Source organism: Mytilus californianus, unplaced genomic scaffold, assembly GCF_021869535.1.
Source record: "Mytilus californianus isolate M0D057914Y unplaced genomic scaffold, xbMytCali1.0.p SCAF_3, whole genome shotgun sequence".
NCBI lineage: Eukaryota > Metazoa > Mollusca > Bivalvia > Mytilida > Mytilidae > Mytilus > Mytilus californianus.
This window is the reverse complement of record NW_026262679.1, coordinates 23,579,494-23,607,131: the sequence shown is the minus strand read 5'-3', so window position 1 is coordinate 23,607,131 and position 27,638 is coordinate 23,579,494. Positions and strand designations below refer to the sequence as shown.

Sequence of the window (27,638 nt, the reverse complement as noted above, 5' to 3'; positions counted from 1 at the left end):
GGCCTTATTGTTTTTGCAGAATTTAAATAACAAATTCACGGTCCTATCAAATTCTATATAATAATCTGCCCTTAATTTTAGAAGGATTTTTTTCTGAATATTTAAAATAAACTTAACGACACTTAATTTTTGTATAGTTTAATCCTAAAATTTCAAGTTTTAGATGTTTCTATTGTATATTGAATGTTACGTTGTAAAATATTTCAACCAAAAAAGTAAAAAGAAGAGATGCTCAGAAAAAGACACCCGATCTATCTTAATTAGATTAAAAAGCTATGGAAGGATTTAAAAATGTTAAAAGTAGCAAGTTACTGTCAAAGTTCAGTATAAGTGATCTATGTAGAATTAGGCCTATAAAAACTTCTATAATATAGAGATCTTAGAAGTCCTTTATTACCCAAAGTTGTATTGACTTTTGGAAGAACTGTTGGTAGAGAAGACAGGCTTGCTTTGCTTGTAAAATCAAAATTTAATCTTAAACAATCCAGATCAAAATTAAATGCTCTGCAATTTTGTTTTTTCATCAAGTTCTGATTTCTAAGACCTCACGTGAAGCTTAGAAGTTTTATTGTGAAATGGTAGGAATCCAGTTTGCCAAAATATTTGGTTCTATCGGTAAAAGACAAAGCTGAAACGCCCGACTGCCAACAACTAAAAATAATATAAGGAAAATCTGTGTTTTCTTACACCATAATTCGCTAAATAAAAATATCAGTCGAAGGTTTCTTCTGAACAAATTTTATAAATATTTTAGTATCTCCTTGGCATATCCAATTTTTGTTATATCCATAACACAGAGACCCTGATTATCTATATACACCAGGGTACCCCCGAGGGACAACTTTAAAAATCTACCTAATGCATCCTTCGTATAATCCCTTTATGTTCTCCCTTCTGCCTTCACCGTCAAAAGAGTGTCTGAATCTGATCCTGCTATACAGGTAAATTGTGTCATAGGTTTCAGAATTTTGATATTTGTCATAAGGTCAGAATTATGAGCGAAACAGAAACTCGTTCAAACCAGTTAGGATAATTCAATTTAATTTTCGGAGGAGGGGGAGGGTCGTCCTGAAGATTTTGAGAAATAATCTGCTAGGCTAAGCCTAGAGAGAATTAACAAAATAATCTTGCCTATGACAGGATTAAATGTATATTCTTCCCTCCAAATTGCAGGAAATGGTTATTTATAAAATGGACATAAACTAACCAAGCGAAAACGAAAATATTCCAAGCTCTCTTCCCCAGAAAATAAAATGATCGTCGCTTAAATGAGTAAAATACTCGAAGACGACCATTATTCCTCTTTCTTTTTAAGGTTTATGAGCAGTTATAACTTTAATCAGAATTCACATTTTTAATACATCATTGACAACGGAATCATTTATCATGCGATTCCGGAAGACATTATCCTAATGTGGTTCAAAAAGAGAGAAAAATATTTTACTAAAACTACTCAACACAATTTGATCGATTGGTTGTTGTTTGCTTAATGCTCAGTGAGAGATATTTGATGTGTATTCAGACCGAGAACATATCAACAATAGATCTAACATTATTGGTTTTGCATTAGTCGATCGACAGGGATTGGTGAAGGACGAGACATTTGACTTAGTTTTAAAAACAAATATTAGGGTATGTTGGAAAGAAGAATATTTTTCCTTGCAATATAACCTTTGGATCCTCCGGGAATTGTTGAAAGGATCGAACTGCTACATTTCCCATGTGAGGTGCGCTCTCTACTACCACTCTGACTATCAAATAAATGAACAAACAACACCACCAAGACGCAGTGTTGATTATTGATTGTTAGTAGACGTATTGCAGCAAATCATTACTATGAGAAAAGATTAAACATCATCTGTTTACATTATTGTGATAAAAATGAAAACATTCCATTTTTTACTGAATTGCCCATTTGCTTTATAAACCAATGAAAACACCCGACACTTAGTTAACGGATGCTTCGTGAATAAGCTCTCTGCATTTCTAAGAAACTGTCACGTCAAACAAATACAAAATCCAGGTGTTTTAATCTTCAATATGCAATGTTAGAAATGTCAAACAGTTTTAGTAGTTGCAAATATTTACTAACCAATAATAAGGGATAGGTATTTCAATAGAAAAAATATAAAAAAGAAGATGTAGTATGATTGCAAATGAGACAACTCTTCAAAGGAGACCAAATATCCGTGGTATCAGTGAAAATCAAGTACAATCCCTCCCATTAGGGGTTTAGTATCATACCATCATAAAATATATGAGAAGAACATAACCCGTATCATGCCAACAACTGGTTTTAGAATAAATGTGTTTATTTCCGATGCAAAAACCCTATGAGTGAATCAATATTAATACCAAAATATGCCATCTTTAATGGCCTGACAACAGTATCGTAACTATATCCCTTCTTAATAATTCCGTTTAAAGGTTTGGTTAGCTTTTGAGGTGAATGCCGACATTTTTGTGCTTTGTAAAGAACGAGTCATTGGATTACCATAAAATATTGGATGTGAAATACCTGAACGTATAAGACGTCTGCATGTTGATTTATGTTTACGAATTATGTCCCTGTACCGATGATTAAATTATAGAAGTATACTTTTTGTCTAGGTCCTCATAAGATTTTGTGTTGCTTTTTCATAAAAATTATGACACTTAAGATGAATGGTTGTAGGGCGGCTTAGAGTTATTTTCAATTTCATTATTTTGCTACAAAGTATTTATTCTTTATTTGCCATATGTGGAGCAGGATCTCCTTACCATTCCGGAGCACTTGAGATAACCCCCAGTTTTTGGTGGAGTTCGTGTTGCTCCGTCTTTAGTTTTCTTTGTTGTGTTTTGTGTATTATTGTTTGACTATTGGTCTTTTTTTTTCTTTTTTAGTCATGGCGTTGTCAGTTTATTTTCGACTTATGAGTTTGAATGTCCCTCTGGTATCTTTCGCTTCTCTTTGACAAACGATTGAGAATTTCTCAATATTGATGCAAATTCTTTTAAAAGTTTGATTTCAGTGGGTGCACTGATTTGTTTTGTAACATGAATGTAATTTTTTCCTTTGATCTTCTAGTGAGTTAACTTCAGTTATTTTTAGAGGTGTGCGTTAACTGAATGATTTTTACATCGAATGTGACCTTGAGAGGTCATACATGTACCGGTGTTATGTTGCCGCAGAAATTTCGGCACACGTCCCTTGCGCCGAATGTATTTCGTATAAATACGCGGATATTATCGTTTGCAAAATAACATACCTTATCGCCTGTTATAAATTCATTTCTTCAATGAATACCCATGAAAATATTCTTTAAGAACATAAATAAATAATATGAAAACGTTTTGTCGTGAGAAATATATATATGTCAGTAACAAATCATGAATACCGTAAATTTGTGTTACGCACGCCGAAAAATATCTCTAGGACGTTTTGCAACAACAGCGGGAGAAATGTGAATGCCTACTCAAATCAAACCTGTGAATAGTCCCAGATCTAACCTATTTGAAAAACGAATTATTACAGAAGAGTGTCCACCATGCACTTGCACTGCACTATCATTAGAATAGTAGAGTAGAATGATGGTATAAATGGATGAAAATCACCTACTCTCCATACTCTCCACGATGTCTCTATTATTGACGTTTTGCCATTTGTATAAAAATCGTTTGGTATTCATGACATTCGTACGATGCTTTATTCACTACTCCTTTTCTTTGGAAACAAAACCTCAAATAATTATGAATTTATTCAAAGATTCTGCCAGGCTATGGACCAAATGCGAAAAAGAAGATGCAGATACTCTTTTCGAATGTTTTAAGACTGTGAGGTCTTTGCTACAAATTATAATTACAAAAAGACTAAATGTGTCTGTGAATACTTATTCTACGTCTAGTCTTTAAAGACCTAAATATTGCTAAACACCTGTCCTACCTCCCTGATAAAAAGGTGTTGTCCCAGCAGATAAAACCCCAAGTAACATCGCGTGTGTGTAGATCACATAACATAAACTGGTCTGTTCTATATTCCTTTGGAATTTCAACCAAATATTGAGAACTGGATCTTCCTTCACTGTATTGGATACCTAAATTGCACAAGTATCCTTACTATGTCAAAGGCATCTTTCCCATCGAACTTAAAATAAAGGATACAACAGATAGTTAAGTCTGTCTCAAATTTTGACTTACATTCAGGAATTGTCACTGGGGTCGGTTGAGAACAAAACTTTATGACAATGAAATGATTTCAGCTTCCAATTGTGAACTTTCCATTTCTATGTAGCAACATTCCGGCAATAATTGCATATGAAGTATATATCTCTCAGTTTATAGGATATTTCAGAGCATGCATTTCCTATCATGATTTCCTGGATAGAGGGTTGACGCCTACAAGAAAGCTAGTAAACTAAGATATCTAACTTCTTATTAACCTGAACAATTCAATTGGTATATTTAGATGTTCTACAATGGCTTCATAAATGTGAGTGGAAGAGTGGATCACAGGGAGGGACTGAATTGTTAGGGTTAGAGTTCCAAGTGGAGAAAGTTGAAATCAGTCTTTTGAAAATTTGACAAGTTAGTTGACTGTTATAGAATACCAGTTTCACAGATGCAGACAGATATGTTCCATTTGTCGTAACAACAATCCTGTCCTCTTCTTCTCAAATGTTACCTAACATATTAAAGTCATGGTGAAAAATAATGTTAATCCAGTTCTTGAACCAATGCATGTATATATCATAAACTAAGTCTTCTGTGCACGATTTTATCATTTTTTACGCATCCATATCGTACAATTGTCAAAATTTTTTTTCTCACTTGGGTCTGTTTTGATGTAAAAATATGGCAGCTAATTAATTGTCGTGTTTTGAAGCCGAAGATTACTGATTGTCACCTTAGTAAACAATCATCAAAGAAGCAGGGATATTGAGGTAAGCACGAGTATTACATGTACAATAAGATATAGTTTATTTTGATTTTCGCTACGGCGGGGGCATAAAAACATATGCATCAATTTTTTTTAATTTGAAGTTTCATATGGCTTTAAGACTTATTACCGGGTTTGTATTAACATGAGAAACACGACAAGAACCACACGTGGAGCAGGATCTGCTTACCCTTCCAGAGCATCTGAAATCATGTTTTCTCGTGAACATGTATGTTTTCTTATTTTTTTATTTTTGTTGTCTTGTTGTATAATGTATATTATCTGAATAGAATCTTGTTTTATAATGTATATTACATGTATCTGAATAGAGTATGTTAAAGTTTGTTGAAATTTCACCGAATATTTCACCGAATATTTATGTTATATTGCTGCTACCAGATATTTAATTTCCTTTGATTCACACTGAAGTGTACAGGAACACAATGTATTAAATATAAAACAACTGAAGACCAATTTATCTGTATTTATTTATCTTTATTGATACATTTTAATAATTTCCAAAGAATCATAAAGAATTATAACAAAATCCAGCTTGAACTTCACATCACACCAGTTTTGTCATAACACTATTATTTTCAAGAGCACTGAATTGAAATACTCTTTAAAAGATAAAATAATCTCACAGCCATCCACTCTACATTTCTTCACCCTGATTTACAAAACAAAACAGCACAAAAACATTCATAATATTTGGACATTCATTATTTTTACTCATTCCAAGCTGACTGCTGGCGGTAGTTATTTAATACAAAAATTATTTTCATTATCAAACAACAAAAGACGATAAAACAACAATCAGTGAGATAAAAGACAACATATATATATATATAAGTATTCTTAATTACAATCAACATTACAATCAACATTCATTAACAGAAATTCTAAATAAAAACAAATGTAACAACTAAGCCAACTAATGCTCCATAACAAGCCATTCATTTTAAACAAGGAATTATTTGAATCTGGAATAATTTTGAATTCTGTAAAAATCAATTGGAATTTTTTTATGAAATCTGACCGAACTAAATAGGGTTAGCCATGCGTGCATGGCTAAGGTTTATTTTACTTTCACAATATTTCAGTATGAACTAACAAACCCCCCTTAGCCATGCATGCATGTCTCACTCTCCTTAATTAGGTTAGTTTTCATCATACATTTCATAACAAGTTTCCAGTATTCAAAATTATTCCAGATTAAAATAATTCCTTGCTTTTAAAATATTTCCATGTTTTTTCATGAATTATGAGAAATATATATTTTCTTTAAATATTTAACCAATAAATTTCAGGATAGATTTACCCTGGTATTAAACCCTAATACCATTAATATAAATATATTGATTCTTACAAAAATAGGGCGAACAAACCCAGGGCAAATATACCAAGGCAAACATGTAATTAGGGGAATCGAACCTCAGCTACCTCACCTTTGCAACTTTGGGTGCAGGTGAGACAAAATATTCTCCACAAGATGAACATGTTTAAAAAGTTTGAAGTAGATGAGACCACAATTTCAGTTTTAACAACAAAATTAGACAAAAAATAAAAAAAACTATTTTTTCTGTTTCAAACATTTATAAAAGCATAATATTGAAATAATATTTTGCTATTAGCAGTCAGCTTGGTTCAATTTTGTTAAAATAAGCTAAACAACATTGCTGATGTATTAATGGCTTGTGAATCAATCATTCAACTCATTTGAATCTGTATTCATGCAATGATTTCACATGCTTGATTGCTTATTTAAATCAAGGATTTGTATAGTAAGAACTTAATATTTAATAAATTTAAAATATAAGAATTTGGGTCAAATTGGTGACCATGAATTCAACACCTTAAATGACCCTTTCATACAAAATTTAATCTGATAGGGACAAAGGCACAAACCTCAAAACATAATCCCTCCTACTATTGTAGGTGTGCCAATACAATCCATTTTTGGCTTTATTGGCCCTTTTTATTAATTTTTTTATCAATCTCCAAAATCAGTACATAAACTAGTCCATTTTTCAGGATTTTTTTTTGGAATGCTTACATGAAACATTAGTTGCAGCACAGATATTGTTTGGTCAGAAACTGATGACAATGGCACATACAACACTTGAAGGCAATAGTTGTATAAAAATACCTTTTAATAAACCATATTGTTGCAAGTTAATATAAAATGAAATATGTCGATCAATTAATATGCTCCTTTTCTCTATCAAACAAATACACATATATATATATTTACAGCAGTTATCACAGATATATGAAAAAAAAATCATTATCAAACTATAATTCAAAGATTTTTTTTGAAAATCACAATAACTCTTTTCTACTAAGCAAATATTCAAACAACACAAAGATATATATGACTATAAAACTTTAATAAAATCATAAAGTTCACCTTCATCATTTGTGGCATCAAGGTTATTTATGAATAGATTGTAAAATAGAGGGTGGAATATGAATGATATTTATGTACACTGCAAGGTTGACTTGGTGAATATAAATAAAAATAAAAGAAAGACAAAATATCTTTGGTTAACGTCAAACATTATTCAATTTTTTTTTTGGTTTCTGAACTGTTTGTTTTAATCACTTTTAATTGCTAATATTAAAACTCTAATGATTTTTGAAGATCGACATCCTGAATGGATTGAATTACTCTCGAGGAATAACTCTTCTAAATAGTGAATGTCCAATTATGTGTGTGATCTCCTCAAAAACTACAAAGGCAAGGACCATGTTCCAAAAAATAAAATAAAAGGTGCAGAAAGACATAATATAGTTAAGATTCTGAGAAAATTTCAACAAATTCTATCAAGTTGTTTAAGAGTACTTATGGATACAAAATAGATACCCGCTAGATAAAAAAAATTGAAAAGTCTATTATTTGCTAAGGGAACCACAAAAACTTTGTAGCAAAACAAATTATGTGCACAATGGCATTATTTGTTGAAGATTCTGATGATGTTTCATCAAACTCTTAATTTTGAATTAATGAGGATAAGAGAAAACAAATTTGTTCTGTAGTATGCAGATATGACAAAGTATATTTCATGTGGACTTATGCATAAGTTAGCGCAAAAATCACTGGGATGACAAAATGAAACAAGATTTGGAGAAAGTATTACAAAACTTTATCGAGAAGTTCAGGACAAGTGCAGAAAACAAATTGGTATCGAAGGACTAACAAACTGACGGGAAAGCTGACAGATGAAAGGACTCCCCATTACAACCATCAGAAAGCAGGGGTATCAAACAAGTAATACTTTGAACAGATATATCAGACCTTCCTATGTAATTTTATGAATATAGTACTTACAAATCATGTTTTTTTGAAAACTAATTGGTAAATAATGTTATTAAATATTGAGAAAATTACACATATATGTACATTAATTATTATTAGCACTATTTCTGTATTTATGTCTATAATATTGTAAACTAATACTTAAATTTAATGCAGTACTGTGGGTAAGCTTGTGTGTCATTAAATATGACATATTCAACAACTGGGTTATATTTAGCATCTGTTGCAGAATCATAGTTTAACATAGTTCCATCTTGTCTTACAGGAAGTACACGCATTCCTTTTTTTCCTTTAACAGATACACCTGTTAACACGTTACAAAGGTAAATGTTGTGGTCACCAGTTCCAGTACCTGTTGCCAGCCAGTTTCTAGCTGAATATGAGGCATCTGCTGAAAAATATACTCCATCACCCCAATATGCATCCTCTATATAAAAAAAAGTATTCTGTTAAGACAAATATATATGAAATTGGGTGGTATTTTTTTTTTTTTTTTATGACATGTTGTTTGCATCTCAAAAAGAACCTTAGTGAGCGCGCTCACATACCCACGTCCCCACATTGTCACTGGAGAAATAAAATAACTGTAAGAAAAAAAAATTAAATCATAATTTCCTGTCGATATGCACATCTACATAGTATGTCCTTATTATCTACAAAGTTTCATGAAATTCTGTTGTGTGGTTTCAGAGGAGATGTGATGACAAACTGTTGCAGAGGTATATTGAAGCAAATAAGTTCAAAGGGGCGTAACTCCTAGAAAAAAAATTGAATCATAATTTCCTGTCGATATGCACATCTACAAAGTATGTCCTTATTATCTACAAAGTTTCATGAAATTCTGTTGTGTGGTTTGAGAGGAGTTGCGATGACAAACTGTTGCAGAGGTATATTGAAGCAAATAAGTTCAAAGGGGCGTAACTCTTTGAAAAAAAAATTGAATCGTAATTTCCTGTCGATATGCACATCTACATAGTATGTCCTTATTATCTGAAAAGGTTTCATGAAATTCTGTTGTGTGGTTTGAGAGGAATTGCGATATCAAAAGGTTGCAGTAGTATATTGGGCAAATAAGTTCAAAGGGGTGTAACTCCTGGAAAAAAAATTGAATCGTAATTTTCTGTCGATATGCACATCTACGTAGTATTTCCTTATTATCTTCAAAGTTTCATGAAATTTTGTTGTGTGGTTTCAGAGGAGTTGAGATGACAAACTGTTGCAGTAGTACATTAAAGTAAATAAGTTCAAAGGAGCGTAACTCCTAGAAAAAAAATTGAATCGTAATTTCCTGTCGATATGCACAACTACATAGTATGTCCTTATTATCTAAAAAGGTTTCATGAAATTCTGTTGTGTGGTTTGAGAGGAGTTGCGATGACAAGAAACAGGAATGACGGACTGACAGACGGACAGACGGACGGACGGACGGACAGATGGACGGGTCAAAAACATTATACCCTCCGCAACTCGTTGCATGGGGTTTAATAACATGTTATCCGTGCTGCATAAGGCTTATTTCCATAACAGGAGCTTCTTAAGAAGAATGAAATAAAGCTAGAATAACCCTATTATTTTGTTTTCCACTATATTGATGATGTTCTCACACTGAAAATGTCAAAGTTTTGCAACTGCACTGATTAAATCTATCTCATTAAGCTTAAAATTAAGAATACCACAAATACAGTTAAGTCTGCTGCAATGAGCTGCATATCGCAAATAACACACAGAATTTGAAAGTAACTAGAATTTAGGAAAAACAAGATGACTCCAATTAGCAACATTTAATTGCACCTGAACATGGAGTATATCTCTCTTATTTGATACATCATTCCAAAACTTAAATTGCATTTTCTATAAAAAAAATTCCCTGATAGATTACTGCTGCTTACAAGCTTAAGGAAACTATTGAAACAAGGGTTCTCATGATAAAGTCATCTATTTGAAAATTTTTATTTTTCTGGTTAAGCACTGTATATCTTTGCAACCAATGTAATAATTATGGATATTCTGTGTCACAGATAACCAAAGATTTGTTCTACTTACTGCTATTGTCTGAGCAATAACTCCTGTTGAATCCATACATATTGATACTAAGTATAGCTTTATCTGGTGTACCATGCCATAATTCTTGTTCATTTTTATGTCCTTGTGGGTTTTGTTTTTCTATCAAAGCCTTCTTAGCTGCATACATGTGGTATAAACTTAAATTCTGAATTCTCTCAATCTGTAGGTTTCAAATGATAAATGTTAAAAAAGACAACAAAAAAAAAAAAAAAAGCAAAGGCTGTTTATAATCTCCATGCAAATGAATTTCCTTAAAATGTAACTTCACCTGTCATCACTGTGAATACAAGTTCTGAATAATATACTTATGTCATCATTTTATCATCTATATGAGAGATCCTATTTGACACATTTTGCTGAATATAAACATATTCTAATGCAATCATGTTGTTTCAATGGTTCTGATTGGATGACAACAATTGTAAAATCCTTTTTGTACCTGCCCGTGGTTAAGAGAAGCCAATATTTTGAATTCTTGATGTATTGACATGTTATTTCTTCAATAAAAAATATAAAAACTCACATCCTTCACCTACAAATGTTCTTTTTATGTGATTTTATTACATTCTGAGGCATACAAGAAGCCTAAAAACGCCATAAGTTAGCATTTGACGACATAAGCATATATATAATGTCACCTTGTATGGTTGTAAAGAAAATATCATTATTTTACAGAATTTAGTTTTTATGAAATTCTACACCGAAATAATGACTGAAATGGAGTGATTTGTTTATGTTGCATTAGAATAGAGATAACCATACTTGAAGCTTGGTTTTAATGATATCCGTTTACAAGCTCTGCTGCACGTCCCTAGGTAAACTCAACTTGGGACAGTAAAACACACATTTTATGTAGGCCAAGCTTCAAATACAATACAGTTATCTCTTAAATCCTTGTATAGGAGATCTAAGCATAATCAAATAACAAATTTTTAAGTTACTTGTTTAACATAGGAATGAAGTCAAATGTAATTTAAAGGTAAATTGTAAGTAAAAGACTTATGTATATCACTGATAATTCAAATATAGTATAAATACCTTTGTTACTTTAAGTGTCTGTTTATTAAACTGGTTTGCCCATTCTGGTCTCCCACTAAATACAGACTGAATAAACTTTTGTTCTAAAGTAGTATATTCTGCTGACGTTGGCAGTAATGTAACTAGCTTCACATTTTCTGATCCCTGATCATCCCAATTAACTGGAGGCTCAAATGTCCCTCCATCTCCTGAAAATAAAAATCACACAATAAAATTCTGATGGATAGACATCTTAGAGGGGGGTTGGACCTTTATCAGGACTCTGGGATTGACCATTTTAAAGTTCAGGATTTCGGGATTTAGTTTAATCGAGACACAGGATTTACGTGTATTTACGTCCAGGAATTCGGAATTTTTATCTATCGGGTCTCTTGTTAGAATACAAAAACAGCATTATTTTACCCTTCCAGAGCACCTGGGATTACTTCTGGTTTTTGTAGGAGTTTGTGCATGTTTTTTAGTGTTCTGTGTAGTGTTTGTGATTGTTCCTTTTGTACCTGCATTTATTTGTTTATGTTTTTTTTAATACTTCTAGGATATATTTGCACATTGTTTGTTCTATGGTTTTAGGTCTTTGTGGATTTCTCCGAAGATAATTTTGTTCATCAAAAAATGTCCGACAAAATCAAATGGCAAGACACAAATAAAGAATTACCTGAAAAAACAACATTGAATTCAATGTATACACACAACTACTTGACACTACTACAGACTCACAAAAAAAAAGGTGCACAGTAAAGAAGAGTGATAACATATACAATATACTATCATACTCCAAGTAACTGACGAAAATCTCTTACCTTCTTTTATTGAGGTCAAACTAGCCAACTTATTTATGTGTCTTTTAAGTTTTGGAATGTCGCAGTCTCCATGTATGCATATTCTATTTTAAACTAAGCTCACAAGATTATATTAATACAATACAGGGAATCTGCACAACAGACTGACTGATTGCTTTGAACAGTATACAATCATTAATTAATGTATTTTGCCAAAAAAGCGTATATGTTATTTTATCAGGATTTTCGGATATTGTCAAATAAGGCCTGGGAAATCAGGATTAGGCAAACATAAACTCTGGATTTCGGGATTGGACCCCGTCAGACCCCCCCCCCCATCTTAGGCAGGACAAAAATCTGTTACAAATACAAAAAAATGTTAAATGTAAATGGGCCATTTTCAAAAAATGTGTCTATCGAAGGGCATAAACAATAAGGAAATACCCATAACATAAAACAACTGCCAAAGAATTGATGCTTAATGATAAAGATCTCAATCAAAATCTACCTTGTATTTTTTCTCTTCTCAAAACTTCCACTTTATTAGACCTATCATTTTTAACATATTCCATCATATCTTTCAAAACAATAACATATTCCTCTCCCTGATCATCCTTGAATTCCACTTCTTTCCGTCCAGACTCTCCTTTGTAACCAGTTTCCAGATACATGTTTATCTCATCAGGATATGGAGTAAGTACTGGGAGTCCTTTGTCACTAAGATCCTAAAACAAAAAATACATACTGAGCATTAAAAATGATTGTTACAGGAAGCTGTCAAGAAGTTTCTAAAATGAATTCACATGAACCCACTCTAGAAAAACATTATGTGCAATATTACAGCTTGAATAACTGTTCTGGAGCATTCTGCATTTTTTCCTCAACTCATTGATTTATTGAACAGATTAAGTGAATTCAAGCAATGTTAATTTTGGTCAAACTTCGGTTTACCATTAGAAGAGTTTTCTTTTGATTTCAAGCGAGATTTTGATGTCTTGAAAATGTTACGTCACTAGAGATTACCACCCTAATGTCAATCCATTGCAAATGTAACCAAATTTAAAGAAGACATCACTACAAAGACCAAACAGTGTTTACTATGTCTACAGTGTTAATTTGCAAAGTTCTGTACAAGGCTACGCCTCAGATTTCTGTAAGCATATAAATGCTTATAAAAATATGAAGATGCAGCATGATTGCCAATGAGACACATTTCCACCCAACCAAATGACTTAGATATTAACAACTAAAGGTCACTGTAAGGCCTTTAACAATTAGCAAAACCCATTCAGCATAGCAACTTATAAAAGGCCTGGACATGACAAGTGTACAACAATTCTAATAAAGAAAATAACAGACTTATTTATATATAAATAGCAGACCTACCAACTTTCCAGCTTTATGGGGGATACTCCCCATAAGAGGACTGGTGTTGACCTGACCCTTATAAAACTCCATTATTAAATTTTAATACTTTTAAAAAAGGCATTCAGAGGAGAAAAAATACATTTTAACACATGTATACTCTTTCAAATTTAAACCATACATGTTCTAATTAAGTACACTAATGACACATTCAGGTATGCATTAGGTCCTCTTTTCCTTAAAATCCCCCATTTAGATTTGATAAAAAAAGAAAAACAAATATGATATACAGCAAAAACAACTACCACTGAATTACAGGCTCCTGACTTGGGACATCCATAACATCCTATTGCTCCAACAAGTAATTTGAATATCCTTTTGAAATTAACTTTTTCTTGAGGTTGTTAGTTTTAGAGAATGTTAAGTTATTCCATAAAGAAGACACGGAAAGATTTCATTAATATACACCTCAATTTTTGCTATTTGCTTTTTGAATTTAGTTATTTTAAACAGTTTTCCTTATTTCTGGAGTTTCTTTAATTTTGTAGCTAAATATAAAGGGACATTCATACATGAAGCATTTCTGCATGATAACAGATTGATGATAAACAGGGCTGGACACTATCAGAAAGAAAAATGCTATCAAAAATTTACTTTTTACATTTACTTGAAGAGTCTCTGTTAGTTGTTTCTACACATATGTGAATATTTTAACAAATACAAATAAAATGCTCCAAAGGGCACAACTTGATATGACTGCAGTGGTCAAACCATGAACAGTTGGGGCAAGTATGGACACAACATTCAAGCTTGATACAGTTCTGAATTTGGATTGTGATTAAATATTTGAGACAGCATAGTTTTCTGACACAAAATGAATGTGGTCTATAGCTAAGAACTTAAAAATTTGAAATGGGACATTTACCTTTTATGATCCAAAATCAAAAATCTAAATACATGAATCAGCATATCAAAGAACCCCAAAAATTCTATTTTTGATGAAATCAAACAAAAAGTTTAATTTTGGACAATAATTTGGACCAACTTGTAAACTGGGTCTACAATCTAAAATATGAATATGTTTAGATTTAGCATATCAAAGAGCACAAAGAATTCAATTTTTTGTTGAAATAATACAAAAACTTAATGTTTGATCTTTTGGATGTAATGTGGACCAATTTGAAAGCTGGGCCCAAAATTAAAAATAAAAATACACGGTTAGATTCACATATCAAAGAACCCCAACAATTCAATTTCTGATGAAATCAAAATAAGGATAGTTTAGAAACCTCAATGTGGACCCATTTAAAAATGGGGACCAAATCCAAAATCTAAATACACAATTAGATGCAGCATATTGAAGAACCCAAAGAAATTAAGACTTTGAATTAAACACTATTGAAATTGGTCAAGAAATAAGCAATATATATACAAATTATTAGAAAAGTATTGTTTTTGGCCACTTTTTGGCCCCTAATTCCTTATTGGTTAGACCCATAACCCCCAAACTCAATCCCAACCTTCCTTTTTTGGTACGGAACCTTGTGGTACAATTTTATAGAGATTCATTGGATTATACTCAAGTTGTTGTCTGGAAATCAGAAAATCCTTTTTTTGGGCCCTTAATTCATTAACAGTTTTAGCCATAACCCCAATATCAATCACAACATTCCTTTTGAGATATCCATACACTAATACACAAGTAATTGTCCTGAAACAAGAAACATGCTTGTTATTACTAATTCAGAAACAGTAATAACAATCACACCCAAAATCAATTCCAACCTTCTGTTTGTGGTATGGAACCTTGTGGTACAATTTCATAGAGAACAAGACACTTCTAATCAAGTTATTGTCTAGAAACCAAATGTCTTCGGACATGCCATAACATTATAGGGCCGCAAAATTTTTGCTTGAATGCCATTTTCCCCTAATAATTTGCAACATATTCAGATTCTTTTTTTTCTAATTTACCTTAAAGTACCATTGAACTTGTTCCTTAATAATTGCAGCCTCAGCTTTACAATGTCTGGTGTGAGCAAACTTTCTCAGAGCATCAAAGACCTCCTGTTTGGCATTCATCACATCATCTAGAATTCCATAAAGTGTGACGGTAGAGTTCACTTGGTCTATTGTCATCTGAACAGGAAGATTACTTTCTATAGATTTCAGATAGGCTATCTAAAAAAAAAGAAAGCCTCAATTAAACCTGTCTGACTTTTTGTTCATTCTTTAAATATTTGAGACATTCAATTTAAAGCACTGTTCTTTCTATTTCATGGGATTGTTATTTCATGTGTATTCCTTTTCTGATTTAGCCAAGTTAAAAACAAATGAGATATAAACATTATAATATATGAATTTGTACTGCTGCAACTAGAGGAAATTATAGGATTCACAAAACAATATGTGCAACAAAAGAAATTTCACTGATTAAATGTGATTGTTATCACATCATGTTAACAACTGGTAATAAACTCAGTTAAATATCATGAAGTTCTGTTATGGGGAATTTGATTACCAGGTTCTTTTATTTTATATGGAAAATTGAACAAGGGGTAAAAAAATTTAATGTGTGTCAAAACATCATATGACACTGGTTAACTATACTTTCATAGTATCATGTTTGAAAGGTTATAAAATCATTAACAAAATAAGTCCCTGCTTTATACTAAGACCTGAAATATTAAGAATGAACTGTTAACACAGAGATATGTCTCACCTTTTTGTGATTTTTATAAAAATGCAAATGTTGAAATCAATAAATGGGGAATGTGTCCATTGGACACAAATGATACCCCCGCTTGCATATAACATTATAAGGGGACATAACTCAAGAACAGTAAATGTTTAGCAACTCAAATTCGTACTTGATCTAAGTATTGTGGTAATAAGCATTATTCAGGAATTTTACCATTTGTAAAGGGACATTTATCTACAACGGTAAAAGTGGCGCCACCAAAATTCAAACATGATCTGTGTCTTGAGGTTATAAGCATTATGTATAAGATTCATTACATTTGGTTGAGGCAAACTTAAGTTAGAGAATGGAAACGAAAAATTCAGTAATTTTTCTATTTGTAAAGGGGCATAACTCTAGAAAGGTAAAATTAAAACTACTTGATCCTGATGGATGGACTTACAGACAGACAATAGTAAAACTCAATGCCCCCTCCACTGGGCGTGGGCATAAAAAAGCAGCACTTTAACATGTAATTTATGCAAAATATTCAGTCAATGAACCATCACTGAAGGTATAGGGCCAAACAATCTCCAAGGAAATGAGATGTGCCAATGCTCAATATTCAAAGTCAATAGACCATGACTGAGGGTTTGGGCAAAAATAATCTCTATGGAAATGAGATGTCCTAATGCTATAAATACAACTGCATACTGAATATCATTAACCTCTCACTAGTGGTTCCCTATAAACTGACCTAATCACAAACTAATACATTGTTGATGAGCCTGTATTCGCCGAAAACAGCATACCTATGTCAAGGTGAGACAAAAATGAAATTGTAGCTCAGATATAGTTTCATTTTGTTTCTAGTGAGATAATTAATTTATAAATCAATTAAATATTTCTAGATAAAACATATATATTATACAGAATATCAAAGGATCTGAACAGAGCTTAGTTTTTTGTAAAATAAATGTGGATAGTGTCCACATGTGGACACAGATAATGCCCAGGCTTGCATATCATATAGTTATAAAGGGGCATAACTGAAGAACGGTAAAAGTGACGCTACCCAAATTTGAACTTGATCTGTGTTTTGTGGTAATAAGCATTGTGTATAGGTTTCATAACATTTGGTTGAGACAAACTAAAGTTAGAGAACGGAAACGATAAATTCAGCAATTTTCCATTTGTAAAGGGGCATAACTCTAGAATGGTACAAGTGACGCCACTAAAATTCAAACTTGATCTGTGTTTTGTGGTAATAAGCATTGTGTATAAGTTTCATAACCTTTGGTTGAGGCAAACTAAAGTTAGAGAAAGGAAACCAATTTTGGGACGTACGTACGTACAGACGGACAAGGGTAAAACTTAATGTCCCCTCCGCTACAACTGGGGCACAAACTAGAGGCTCTCAAAAGCCTGTGTTGCTCACCTGATTCTACTTTGGTTTTGGAAATCATGTAAAAATAGATTAAAATCATAACAGATACCCTAATAATGAGTGAGGCCAAATTTGGTTTAATAATGGTCCGGTTATTTAATAAAAAATCCTGGTGGCCATCTTGAACAGTAAATCGGCAACAAAGTAGCAACACTTAATCAGCACCTCATAAGAAACATTTATGCCATGTTTTGGTTTCATTCCATTCAGTGCACCTCTAGAAGAAGCATTTGTATGTATTTCCAATAGGGTCTTATGTTAAAGGAAGTCCCCCCATTGGCGTCCTTATGAGGTGCTGACCAAGTATTTCCCATAGGGTCCCATGTTAAACTAAGTCCCCCGCTGGCAGCCATCTTGGATGATGGATCCGCTACAAAGTAACAACACTTGGTCAGCACCTCATAAGGAACATTCATGCCATGTTTGGTTTCATTCCATTCAGTGGTTCTCTAGAAGAAGTTCAAAATGTAAAAAGTTAACGACGACGACGGATGACGCCGGACGACGGACGCCAAGTGATGAGAAAAGCTCACTTGGCCCTTCGGACCAGGTGAGCTAAAAAAAAGAGTACAGTAACAATTAAATGTACCATTTGCACATTTTTATTAAAACTAATTTCTCATTAGTGTTTACAACCAATATTGGCTATACATAAGTTCCAATAATTGATGAGTGATTAACTGATGCTTTGTTATAACTCACATCAAAACCACATTTATAAAATGCATTGAAAAGAATACCTTTAAATTTCACATTGTTATATTGTATAAAAATTTCTCAAGTATAAATACAAAATAATAATATCAAGTTAGTATAAATATGAACTGGCCAATAGGATAATAATACCTTCACAGACATGCTGATTATCTATTGGGCCAATGATAACCCCTGGTCCAACAGATGTAGCATCAACCCAGTAGTTGAGTATTTATAACTAAAGAACGGTAAAAGTGACGCTACCCACATTTGTACTTGATCTGAGTTTTGTGGTAATAAGTATTGTGTATAAGTCTCATTACATTTGGTTGAGGCTAAAAGTTAGAGAACAGAAACGAAAAATTCAGCAATTTTTCGATTTGTAAACAGGCACAACTCTAGAACAGTAAAAGTGACACCACCAAAATTCAACCTTGATCTGTATTTTGTGGAAATAAGCATTTTGTATAAGTTTCATAACATTTGGTTGAGGCAAACTAAAGTTAGAGAATGGAAATGAAAAATTCAGCAATTTTTCCATTTGTAAAGGGGCATTATTCTACAACGGTTTAAGTGACGCCACCAAAATTCAAACTTGATCTGTGTTTTGTGGTAATAAGCATTGTGTATTAGTTTCATAACATTTGGTCAAGGCAAACTAAAGTTAGAGAACGGAAACCAACTTTGGGACGTACTGACGGACAAGGGTAAAACTTAATGCCCCCTCCGCTACAACGGGGGCATAAAAATCATAAGATCATAAAATTATACAAATGCAAAATGTGTATTTGAAAAAATAGATAGGTCAGTGGGTCTGAAAAATGAATGCTGAATATCAATAAGACCAATAATGTGTCTGGACTAACCCGGTACCGTTTGAGGAGCAGCCTTCAGCACCACAAAGATTGAAATATTCTAAAATATAATTTGTCAATTGTCAAATAATGTTAATTTCTGTGTCATTTGGTCTCTTGTGGAGTGTTGTCTCATTGGCAATCATACCACATCTTCTTTTTTATATTAGATGCAATGAATCAACATACAAGAATATGGTATTTCCCTTGGTAGTTAAGACATGTAAGAAAGTACCACATTAACAAAATAGGTACCTCTATTAGTTTCAGATGGATAGAAAGAATGACAAATGAATTGACCAACAGAAAGAAGGATTGAATGGAGCATTTACTTGACTTGTTATTGCCTCTGACAACACAGTTACATGTAAACATTGTCATTGAAAACCATTTTTTTTTTAAAGTTGTCAAAAGAAAAAAAATCAACATGGAATCAAAATCTCAAAAATCATGATGTCCATACAAACACTACTTAACTTGTGTAATCTCATAACTGCCTATCCTCAAAGACAGTCTAAAAGGGTTCATTAAACTGTAAAACCAAGGACAAGGTCATAGAAATTAATTTCAAAGAGGCATAGCTCTGTAAACATACAACAGAGACGAATGTCCTTCTTATAAGTGCATCTTCAAATTAAGGTAATTCAATTTACAAACTTTTTATGAACATTTCAGAAATAATAACATAGAGGGCAATCACAATGTTGGTGAAAGACAGAGTTAAAGGGATAGTAGCTACGATTTTGACAAAATTATGACCAAGTTTTATAGCTGCTAAAATCAAAGATATGTACTTTAAATTAACAATAAGATCGGTGGAATGTTTATATAAAGTACAGAAGTGTTAATAATTGATAATTAATATCGTGTAGCGTGCCTTTTCATTTCATCAATTATGCATCGGGTTTACTTCCCGAACTTTGCCGACAAAGCGAGTGAGATAACCAAGTTATAAATAAATATGAACACGTGCTTTTGTTTTCTTACGTATTTGACAATTTCTCTAGATTAAACGTACATATTTGAAACCATTTATCAAATTATGTAAACAACAAAATATACCAAATGCCTGCATATTATTCGAACCCAAGGTTCTCCAACAACGGCGATATTATACACTTGTTTTATATTTGTATGACGAAACAATGCCGATAACGTATACACGTGTTTGTGAATTGAATTGGGGCCTTCGAGCAGGGTACACCGGAAGAATAATATTAAATTGTAAGAAGCTGATTTTTAATGTCTTCTAAGTTGTGAGATCACTGCTCTTAAATTTATAAAGATATTTTGGACAATAATGATTTGAACACGTCGCGATTTATTTTCATGTGATCTGGATTCGAAAAGTTCAGAAATGTTTTTTACATTTCGCAAACCGTCGTAATGTCGACTGCTTATATAATGACTTTCTCTACGTGACGGGTGTTTGTAAATGATTCTAAATTACCGTTCTCATCGCCGTTATTTATTTTCAATTTACAATAACTTGTCTGCACCTCTTTACTGTTTCTTTTTCTCGCAGAAACTGTAAACACAATTCCATTTCCACGATAACATTCCTCTGTTCGACATTTTCCCTTCGAGGGACAACTTGCGATTGCGCATTGGGAACTGCGGAGTTAAGGTCAACATAGGTCATATGAATAAGGGTTGGCTTAACATCGAATTTTTGTCTATAGACAAAAATTAAATTCAGGTGTAAAACGTTAAAATGCTTCTAAATGCTGATTGGAAAGTAAACAGTGATGGTTTTATTCATTCTAAATAAACCGTATGTACAAAATCCGGCATATAGATTAGAAAAATAATTTTAATGAAAATCGTAGCTACTATCCGTTTAAAGTTATATATTTGGGATATTGAGCATTTTTATTTCAGGTACAATGTATCTAAGTTTATAGTTTACCTGCTCTGACTAGTCAGACAAGTAATTACAGTAAAGAATATTAAAAAAACAACTTTCAAACCTACTTACTTCATGTTCATTAATTTCTGAAATCAGTCTATCAGGTATTTTTTCTGTTTGAAATTTTTCTTTAACTGCACTTTTTAATACCTCCTTCGCATTATCTATATCTTTCTGAGAGATACCATAGATTGCAAATGTTACAGACCAGCTTCTCTTGTTATCTGCTTTTATAACCTGCCCTGGTTTAGCTGGAAGACAAAGATAGTAAATATTACAGACAAGCTTTTCTTGCTATCTGAAATCATCTTCTGTCCTAGCTTAATTTTAGCTAGAAAAAAAAGTCATAAATATTACAGATTAGCAAATCTTTGCCTCTGACTTTATAACCTGTCCTGGTTTAGCTAGACGAAAATGACAATAAATGTTCAAGAACAGCTTCTCTTGTCATTTGTCTTTGTCACATTGTTTGGCGTATTTGGTTTTTGCTTAAGACCCATTAATAAACCTGGAATGAACAGTCATTTAAGGTTATGGTTTAGTGTGCAATAGATTCTATTACAACTCTAAAGTATACCTCAAGTGCTTGTGCCAAGTAAGGAATTTGATAGTTTAAAGAGAGATGGGATAGAATATATGGACATAAATTTTTATTTTATATCTTAAAGTTAACCTACATCCTGTTTCATTCAACAGAAATAATGTTAATGATCCAAGTAATTAAATTTTTACCTGTAGATGCAGTCTGTCCACCAGAACGAACTCCTTTCAACATAGGTTTAACCATTTTATCCTGGAATATAACTAGAAAGACATGCTGAAGATTTTTCTGGCCCTCTGATACAAATTCTACAAGTGCCTCCATTATGATTTGTCCCATTGTTTCTTCACTTGTACTAGCTGCACCTGTATTTTACAAAAACAACTAAAATTTATTTTATGCAAACTGCTTAAATTGAAAAAATATATTAATACCCACATCTTTGCTGGTTAGGAAATGTTCTGTATTGCAGTTTTGAACAAATGTTTTGAAAAAATCATTTGTTAATGCTCAATTTTCTTGTGGAATAGCCAATAGAAGATCTATTTACAGGATGCTATCTTACAGAGGACAAAATGTCACATCAGACTTCAGAGTTGTAATAATACCAAATTTTCGTTAACTATAAAATGCATATCTAAAATAGGTGCAAAGGATGACATGTTTCAACATCAGGACTCAGTTCTATATCATAAGTGCTTCAAAGAAGAAATACAGTGTTTAGGAATGTCAAGCACATACCAGAACTAGGTAAAGAGAGGTGTATGACATACCGATAAACACTATAATAGTCTTTTTGTACCTCCTAAACACTTCTAAGAATTTCATAGGTTAAAGACAAAAACTTGGGAACCATGTATATTTAGGTCAATGAGCATGTTTTATTTTAAATACACGGTCAGTGGGTGTGATTTATTTTAAATAATTGGTTAGAAGTAGAATTGTTTCTTGGACTGACGGACAGACAGAGGTAAAACAGTATACCCCCCCTTTTTTAAAGAGGGGTATACTACCTGTCGATACATTTATTTTTGGCATTGCACAAGTCATGTCTTCTTTGACTGTTCATGACGTTAAAATACTAAATCCCTGGGATGTATTTTAGTTGATTTCAGTCTCTGATGCATGATTTTTTATTATTAATTGTTTTGGCTTTTAACTAGCTGTCAGTAACTGCAAGTACTCTCAAATCGTACTTTCTTTTTAAATTGACCTGTTGATACTATTTGTAATGCTTTTTTGTTATTTAATGTTAACATGGATCTTGTCTATATACCAGCTTTGATTATTTGGTATTTAATTTACTACAAATTTTCACTTCTTCGTACTATGAACATCAAAATTATTTCATTTTTCCTTAGATGCTGTTCTTGGACCTGTACAGGAAGTTTTATCTAGCACTTATTGTATATTTTTATTGTTGATATTCACCCCATATGTACCAAGTGTTAGATAAGTTTTATTGATATTAAAGAAATTTCTTGGTATTCCTAAACGGAAGATTTTAGACACACAGAAGAAGAAGTATACTTAACAACAAAATTATTTTCATTTACCTGTGTATAATATGACGCAGGTTTCTTCAAAAGTGATGATTTTCTAAAAATTGTTTGAAATTTCTCAGTCATATCATACATTAACTTTGTTTAAACCTGTTTATTTACTTTTTACTTTAATTATTAATCCCTTGTAATTTTTTATTAACTGTGTATTTGCATTCAGGTGTCACAGGTCAAATTTATTCGTTCATTGTGTGTTAATTTACGTTTTTTGATTGAGTTAAGCCTTCCAATTGATATTTTATAGTGTGTTTTTCTATGTTGTGATGTTATACTATTGTTTCAGAAAAGGGAGAAGGTTTGGTACCATTAAAACGTTTAATCCCGCTGCAAATGTTTGCACCTGTCCTAAGTCAGGAATCTGATTACAGTAGTTGTCGTCTGTTTATGTAGTTCATACGTGTTTCTCGTTTCTCGTTTTTATATAGATTAGACCGTTGGTTTTTCTGTTTGAATGGTTTTACACTAGTAATTTTTGGGGGCCCTTTATAGCTTACTGTTCGGTGTGAGCCAATGCTCCGTGTTGAAGGCCGTACCTTGACCTATAATGGTTTACTTTTATAAATTGTAACTTGGATGGAAAGTTGTCTCATTGGCACTCATACCACATCTTCCTATATCTATATAATAATAAAAGTATAAGGTAAAAAGGGAGTTGTTGAGTGATGAATCTGAAAACGCATCACACAGTATAGCTGACTCATATAAACCCTGAAACCAAATTTCAGAAATCCTTGTAATGTAGTTCCTGAGAAAGATGCGACGAAAAATATTTATGGGACGGATGGACGGACTGACAGACAGACAGAGGTAAAACAGCAGTTTACCCCCACTTTTCTAAAGTGGGGGTATAATTTGTCATATAAAGTCAATAGATAGACTAATAACAGATTGCATGTCTATGCAAAAACAGACATATAGGATTTTGTAATTTTAGCAAAAACTTTTGTTGCTTATTGTTTGGTCAAAATTACAAGTAATTATCGTAAACTGAGGTTCTAAAGAGATGGTGTCGCTCACCTGGATCAATGCACACTTAAACAATGGTTATTCTTCAACATTGTAGACTAGAATAAAATTCATGACTTTTTAAAATCTCTTTTTTGATGATCTTGTTATGCAAACCATTTTGTTTACTTTCAGTTTTTCCTTGTCTACTCAAGTTTTTGTCAAAAACACAAAAATGGGTAAAAGTCACCATTATAGGGCAGTAACCTCGAGCTCTATAATTAGATTGAAAATTTTGGCGATGTCAACCTTTTTATTGACCAAGTCTTGCTGATCATTTTAACTGTTTACATTTTCTTTCCGTCTTTAATTGTTTTTACCCAAACACAAACAAAATGGTAAAAATCTTCATTTAAGAGCAATAACTCCTATTTGAACTTGACTGACCGAGTATATTTTTTATATATTTCATTTATAAATATTATATAACATGATTATTATACATTCAACTAGTTTATATTATGCTTGGTTGATTATGATATGTTATTTGATATGACAAATTAGATTCAAGTAATTGTATTTTGAAATATAATTGTAAGTTTACTGCACTTCATGAAGGTCACTGCATTCTCAATAATAATACACATTTTAAAAAAACTGTTATTAACACCAGTATTGGTATTGTTCTAGTATAAGAGTTAAATAAGACTGTGATATTGATAAATGTAATGATTAAAAGCTATTGTTATTTCAGGGTTATTTCCTTCATTTATTAGTGTATGTAATAAAAGTGATGTCATTTATGTAACCACGTAAAACATGACTATTATGTTATGATCACTGAAAAGTATGCCGGGCTGTGTGCCAGGGACAATTTTTTTGAATATTTAATTTGATAAAATAAACATACTGTGGATTCATTTTTATTCGAGGTAAGCCAATTTTCGTGGGTTTTGTGGGTCACAGCGAACCACGAATTTAAGAATTCAACGAAGAATAATCCCGAGAAATGTGTATGGTCGGATGTTTATTTCCTGTTATGTTTTGCAGTTCTAGTATAGTGTTGACTAACGATAAACATTGTAACATAACATGTGTTTTTATTGAAAGAAGATACAAGTATTTTGATTAAATCAATAATAAATATATCGAATATCAGTGATAATTTACTTTTTAAAATTAATTAAAACTGTTCCTGGAAAATAACTGCAAGTTGTTAATTACCGTGTCATAGTTTGATTTACTGGTGATTAAAAATCAATAGGATTAAGTACGGGGATATTGCCCATAGGTAATATTGTTTATGACAGGAACATTTATTTTCAAACCTTTTACTTATATGACTGTTTATTATATCGTGATTAGGGAAATGAGCTTTCAATCATAGAGTTTTGAATGCCTTATAAAATTCCGACAAGAATTAATAAATTGTAAAACAAACAAATAATTAGTTGTCTCTGTCTATTATTGTAATAGAAGTTTTCAATGAACACTTTAACCTAAAATGACCAAGTGAGGATTTTGACAATTCAAAACATTTTCAATCAATTCCTTCTTTTTTGTTTGTTTTATTATTGATCAAACCAAGGAGGTTATATGATCTCCTAAATCAAAAAGAAATCCACGAATTACGTGTCTGATTTTTTTTTTTTTTTTTTTTTTGTAAACAGCGATCCACGAATTTACCTATACCACGAAACTGTCTTTTTTTCCCTATCAACGAAAATTGATACCCACGAAAATAAATGAATCCACAGTAACCAAGTGCCATTTTACTGACAAATTATTTAAATATATATCTAAATAAAGTATTATATAAAATTCCTGTCCGACTAAACTTTGATGCCCACAGCAATGATTTTCTCTCTACGTAAGTTTTAACATATTGAAAAAATGTAATTTTTGGTATATATATCTTTATGTTTTCAGCATTATGCTAGAAGCTTCAGTTTTATTCAAAAGATTCCCATTTTACCCCACAAAAAGTCTAATAAAATTGGGATTTAAGGAGTTTAATTCATTATTCCTACAGAAAATCTCAATGTAAATTCTGTTTTATAAAGTTTTACACCATCATGATCTGGTTGATTGATGTGGAATTTGTGTGTCACAGATGACCTATGGTATGCTACACTAGTCATAACCACAATTCTCTCCCTTTTAACTCAACTGTAACATAAACGGATGTGACTTATTTCCTTCAAGTTTTACCTGCAATGACTTACAGGACAGGTGCTATTATTAGCTAGCTAGAGCAGGAACTGCTGACCCTTTTATTGCACCTGAGATTTGCACACCCAATTTTGGTGGGAATTGTATAATAAATATCTAGTTTTTGTCTGCATCAAAAGTCTTGGAAAGCAAGACATAGTTTTCTTTTTTGGCAGGTTGACGGTGGATGCATCAATAATTGATAAGTTTTCTGCTTAAGTCAGCTAGATAGGAACTACTTGTGATAGATCAATAACGTTTTCTATAAAGTCGCATTACTATCAGTACACATCAATTTGATGACTATTTTGAGGCCCTGCCCCCAAGGTCATGGTCCAGGGACTTTCCATTTTAAAATAAGCAATTTTCAATGTTAAGTTTTCTGCTGAAGTTAGTTTGATAGGAACTACTTGTGATGATCAATAATATATTCTATAAAGTTGCAATTCTATCAGCACATATCAGTTGGAAAACTACTTCCAGCACTGCCCCCTAGGTAATTGTCCAGCAACTTTAAACTGATTAGCAATGATGCTGTCCATTAGATTGTCTTAATTAGAATTTTCTGCCAACAGGCCAGACATATTTCTGTGTCAACAGTTTATTATGTACAGCGTTTTGTTATTGTACTTTGCCTTTTCGTTGTTTTTTTGTTGTTGTTGTTGTTGGGGAGGGGGGGTTGAAGGGTCATTTAGTTGTCTATTTTTATTGAATTTTATATGAATTTTGACTGCTCTGTTGTATATGTTTTTTTTTCTATTTTATAAGAAATGTTGCATGAATAGGTAGGTCTCAGGTTCTTGCACAGCGTTTAGCAGCAACATACAACTTGCAGACAATTTACAAATTCCTACTGTCAGGCTGTTGAAAGTTTCATACAGTAGTAATCAAAGATATGTAAGTAAATTAAAAATAAGTATATAGAATTTGTTTACTTTTCTCGATATTGACGAACATATTAAAATGTAAATTAATTTGATTCAACATTTTAAATAGTGAAACAAGCTGAGCAGAAGCTACATTCATTAGACTTTCTTTACAAGTCAAATGTTTAAGAAGGGAATACCTTGTGTGTCACTTTCTCCTGCAAAGAAACCATTTCATAAATAATTAAATCATAAACAAGAGTGAACTAAAGCACAGTAAATCGGGTAAATCTTCAATATGATAGAATCCTTCTGAAGAGGATTCCACAGGTATACAGGGATGTGATGATAATACACATTAAATGTAACAACAACACTTACACTTAAGTGACTGCTGCAGCAATCTAAGTCAGATCAACATGTTTCAGTGCCTAGGGCATTTCATCA

General features: G+C 32.2%; 1 protein-coding gene across 3 annotated transcripts in view; it reads right to left on the bottom strand.

The window, feature by feature from the left end:
- Positions 1-5,384: 5,384 nt before the first annotated feature.
- Positions 5,385-27,638, bottom strand: part of LOC127734140 (protein mono-ADP-ribosyltransferase PARP14-like) — a 65,699-nt gene continuing 43,445 nt past the window's right edge. For 2 of the 3 annotated variants that reach the window (XM_052243821.1, XM_052243822.1), the window contains exons 19-26: positions 27,392-27,409; positions 21,799-21,972; positions 21,136-21,317; positions 15,455-15,661; positions 12,624-12,840; positions 11,337-11,524; positions 10,278-10,458; positions 5,385-8,661 (exon numbers count right to left, since the gene is read on the bottom strand). In XM_052243821.1, coding sequence (XP_052099781.1) covers positions 8,369-8,661; positions 10,278-10,458; positions 11,337-11,524; positions 12,624-12,840; positions 15,455-15,661; positions 21,136-21,317; positions 21,799-21,972; positions 27,392-27,409 — 1,460 coding nt within the window. In that variant the 3' untranslated portion in view covers positions 5,385-8,368. The remainder of the gene's footprint in view (positions 8,662-10,277; positions 10,459-11,336; positions 11,525-12,623; positions 12,841-15,454; positions 15,662-21,135; positions 21,318-21,798; positions 21,973-27,391; positions 27,410-27,638) is intronic. The other variant, XM_052243823.1, reaches the window with a different exon arrangement.